The sequence below is a fragment of the Euphorbia lathyris genome, chromosome 1 (assembly GCF_963576675.1).
Source record: "Euphorbia lathyris chromosome 1, ddEupLath1.1, whole genome shotgun sequence".
NCBI classification, from domain to species: Eukaryota; Viridiplantae; Streptophyta; class Magnoliopsida; order Malpighiales; family Euphorbiaceae; genus Euphorbia; species Euphorbia lathyris.
Genome location: NC_088910.1, coordinates 6,286,551 through 6,290,135, shown reverse-complemented (window position 1 = coordinate 6,290,135; position 3,585 = coordinate 6,286,551). Strand labels below are relative to the sequence as shown.

Sequence of the window (3,585 nt, the reverse complement as noted above, 5' to 3'; positions counted from 1 at the left end):
TCCGATCAGAATATAAAAAATAAAACAAAAACAACCCAATATGAAGCAGTACAAATCAATCTGCATCCAACAAAAAACCCCAAATTCAAGGGTCTTCCATTTATGCCTTAACATCCCATCTAAACTCAATGCCTTTCCCTACGAATTTTTTAGCGAATTTCCCGACGCACTTGCTTCTCTCGACCAGAATCCCGATGTCGGTGTCATTATTGTCTGTGGTGCTGGTGATCACTTTTGTGCCGGCGCTGACTTCAAAGCACTCGGTTTCATAGCCGAAAAGGGGCTCTCAGCTGAAGGGATACGTGGCAATGAGTGGGTCCGGCAAACGGCTAGGATCTTACAGGTATGGGTAGTAATTATCGGGTTCATATTGTGTTAATTATCGTGTTAGTGTCCAATGAATCAACTCTAACTCAACTAAAAGAAATTTGTGTTATAATTATATTAACTTAATCGGATTAGTGTCGATTTCATATCATATTTTCATATCACATGTCACATGTAATTTTTTACTATGTACCTATATTATTAGTGATATTTAAAAATGGAAGCCTATAAAAAAAAAATGGAAGAGGTTATAGCAGTATTCTAAATGTTTTATGTCATTTTTTAGATTTGCATCTTTACACTCACCATTCAAAATTACAATAATATAAAGTTAGGTTCTGTAATTTGTCTACAAGACACATATAATTTTATTCTCTATATTAAAGATAACATGTAAAAATATCGAAGGTTTGAATCATGTTTGCCGATAATGATTGTATTTTTATTACCTTTGTCAATTAAGGTTATATATAAAAAATGAGAGAATATAATAATAATTTTAAATATTTATGTAATTTCGTATCATTTTCGAGTTAGCAAGTCAACTCTAATCCAGTCCAAAATTTTATGTGCCAATTTCGTGTAACACCAAACATTACTTGTTAAACTAAATTCAAACATTAAAAGTACGTGTCGATTTCGTATCATGTAATGGGATGGTGTGTAATTTTTCACCTCTACTTGCAGGAAGCGTTCACTGCAGTGGAGCGTTGTAGAAAACCAGTGATAGCAAGCATCCACGGTTATTGTATTGGAGGAGCATTTGATATAATTTCTGCCTGTGACATAAGATATTGTACTCAAGATTCTATTTTTATTCTCAAACACATTGATATGGGGTTCACAAATGATATGGGCACGCTACAGAGGCTGCCCGCGATAGTCGGGTATGGTAACGCAATGGAAATGGCTTTGACATGTCGGAAGGTCTTGGGTCAAGAGGCTAAAGAAATCGGTCTGGTTTCTCGAGTTTTTGAGTCTAAACAAGCATTAGATGAAGGCGTTACACTCATCGCTGAGGGTAAGTTTTTATTCACTGATTAATTCTTTAATTTGTTTAAAATAATTTACTGATCTTCTAAATGCCACGTGTAAATATCTATTAGTCTTTTGTTTAAAGTGAGAATCGCTTCAACTGTTCCAAAGCTCGATTAGTTATGTCACATGAGATTTAGGAAGTTAATTATCTTATTCACTACTTTTTTTATGGATTAATCTAATAAAGATAAATATGTAATAGAAATGGATTAGGCATTTTGTATTATTTTTTATAAACTTCTAGCCTCCTACTTGGAGTAATCCATGGGATTTTATATGATAGAATATACTTATAGTAGTTGACTTTGTAAAACGAGATCTCACCTTTCATTTACACAAAATACATCAGCAAAGAATAAATCAAAACATCATTATCTCAATGGGAATATAGATGTAGTTTAACACACATAGTCACAAATTTAATAGGGATAAAGGATTATTTGATCCTAATACTTTTTAAGAGGGGTAGATTAAATAGTTTTCAAATAAGATGAATTTTAGTCCTACTTTATCAAAAATTTGAAAAACCTGGTTTGAGTGTTATTTAACAATAACATCATAAGTTTATGGTTATACTGAACGAGTTTTATACATAATAAGGTACCAAAATAGGTTTTAAGTTTTTAGAGAAGTATCAATTTACAAAATAACAATAATTTAGACTTAACAATAATATGAATGACGTTTCACGTTCCATTATTGAGGTCTAAACTGATACTCTTTTTTAATCGTTAAGCCTACATTGTTGTTATTTTGTACGTGGAACCTAAATTGATACTTCTCAAAAGACCTTGGGCCTATTTTGGTACTTTATCCCTTATTTTATTGGTATTTGTAATTATACTAGTAACACATTAAACATTTTAGACTTTTTGACAAAAAAAAATATTTGATTAACTATATGTTACAAACTTAGTTGTTAGTATTTTAAAAAGTTTTTTTTTTTTTTACAAATGTGTTAGTAACACGTTAAATATTTTAGACATAATTGATGTTTAAAAGCCCCATAGGATAGTTAAATAACAGTCAAACCAACATTTTTAAATTTTGAGTATGTAGAACTAAAATTAACCTTGTTTGAAAATGTCAACATTAAATTTGGACAATTTTATATGTTAACGTTAAATTTATACTTCACCGAAAACGTTAGAGTCAAATTTGACATTTATCCCAATTTCACATCTGTCATTATATATCATTAACATCTTATTAGATAATCGATAACATCACTTTTCTCCTCTCGTCGTTGTACTAGTGGCTCCGCCGTGAACACTATGATGACAAAGTCAGTAATATTATAGCAGAATAATAATTATTCAAAAGAGGAGAATGTTCTTAACGTACTTACAGTATACCCTAGTTGGGGTATATGTACTCTCTTTTATAACTTTTTTGCTTTAATTGAGATTAATTGTCATCAATCCTTTCTTAATTATCATTAACACTGTATTAATTGTCATAATCCTGAAGGAATAACGGTTTGCATTTATTCCTATTAATTGTCATTATTTTTTATTCTAGAAGGAATAACGGTCGATGACATTATTTATCAATCCGGATGTTATCGATAATAAAATTTGTGGTTTGACAGGAATTGCAGCAAAGTCTCCTATAGCAGTTGTAGGGACAAAAGCAGTGATGCTAAGGAGCAAAGACTTAACTTTAGACCAAGGATTGGATTATGTTGCAACTTGGAATGCTGCAACGATAAATAGTTCTGGTGATATGGTGGAGGCTGTAAGAGCAAATGCTCAAAAAAGAAAACCTGATTTTGCCAAGCTTTAATTTCAATATTTCATATATCTTTTATATTTTCTCTTAAGCAGATTGAATAAGTTCCTTTCCGGTCCTTATCGACTATGAATAAATTAAATCGTAATCAGCTTTGTAACTGATTTTGTATCGGTTTTAGTCTGGATTTATGTGAAACTTTATTTCTCTCTAATTAGTGGTATTGAAAATTTTAATTTCAAAATTACCATAAACCATACTTTAAACCTCTATAAATATATTTACACAATAAAAGAATACAATCATACTTTAAATCTCTTCCAATTTTCTGGAAAACAATTCATCCACTTCACAGATGCAAAATCTCTTATTCTAAAACTTATTATATTAACTTGTATTTGTCAGTGTTTTGAAAACCGGACCGGACCGGCCGGTCGAACCGGTCGAACCGCGAACCAGTCAAGTGTCCGGTCCGGTTTTAGCTATACA

General features: G+C 31.3%; 1 protein-coding gene across 1 annotated transcript; it reads left to right on the top strand.

Moving 5' to 3' along the window:
- On the top strand, positions 1–3,304 carry LOC136209982 (delta(3,5)-Delta(2,4)-dienoyl-CoA isomerase, peroxisomal-like). Its single transcript, XM_066001747.1, has 3 exons — positions 1–343; positions 1,015–1,348; positions 2,957–3,304. The coding sequence occupies exons 1-3, from the start codon at positions 41–43 to the stop codon at positions 3,148–3,150; spliced, it is 831 nt and encodes a 276-aa protein (XP_065857819.1). The 5' UTR covers positions 1–40; the 3' UTR covers positions 3,151–3,304.
- Positions 3,305–3,585: the final 281 nt, after the last annotated feature.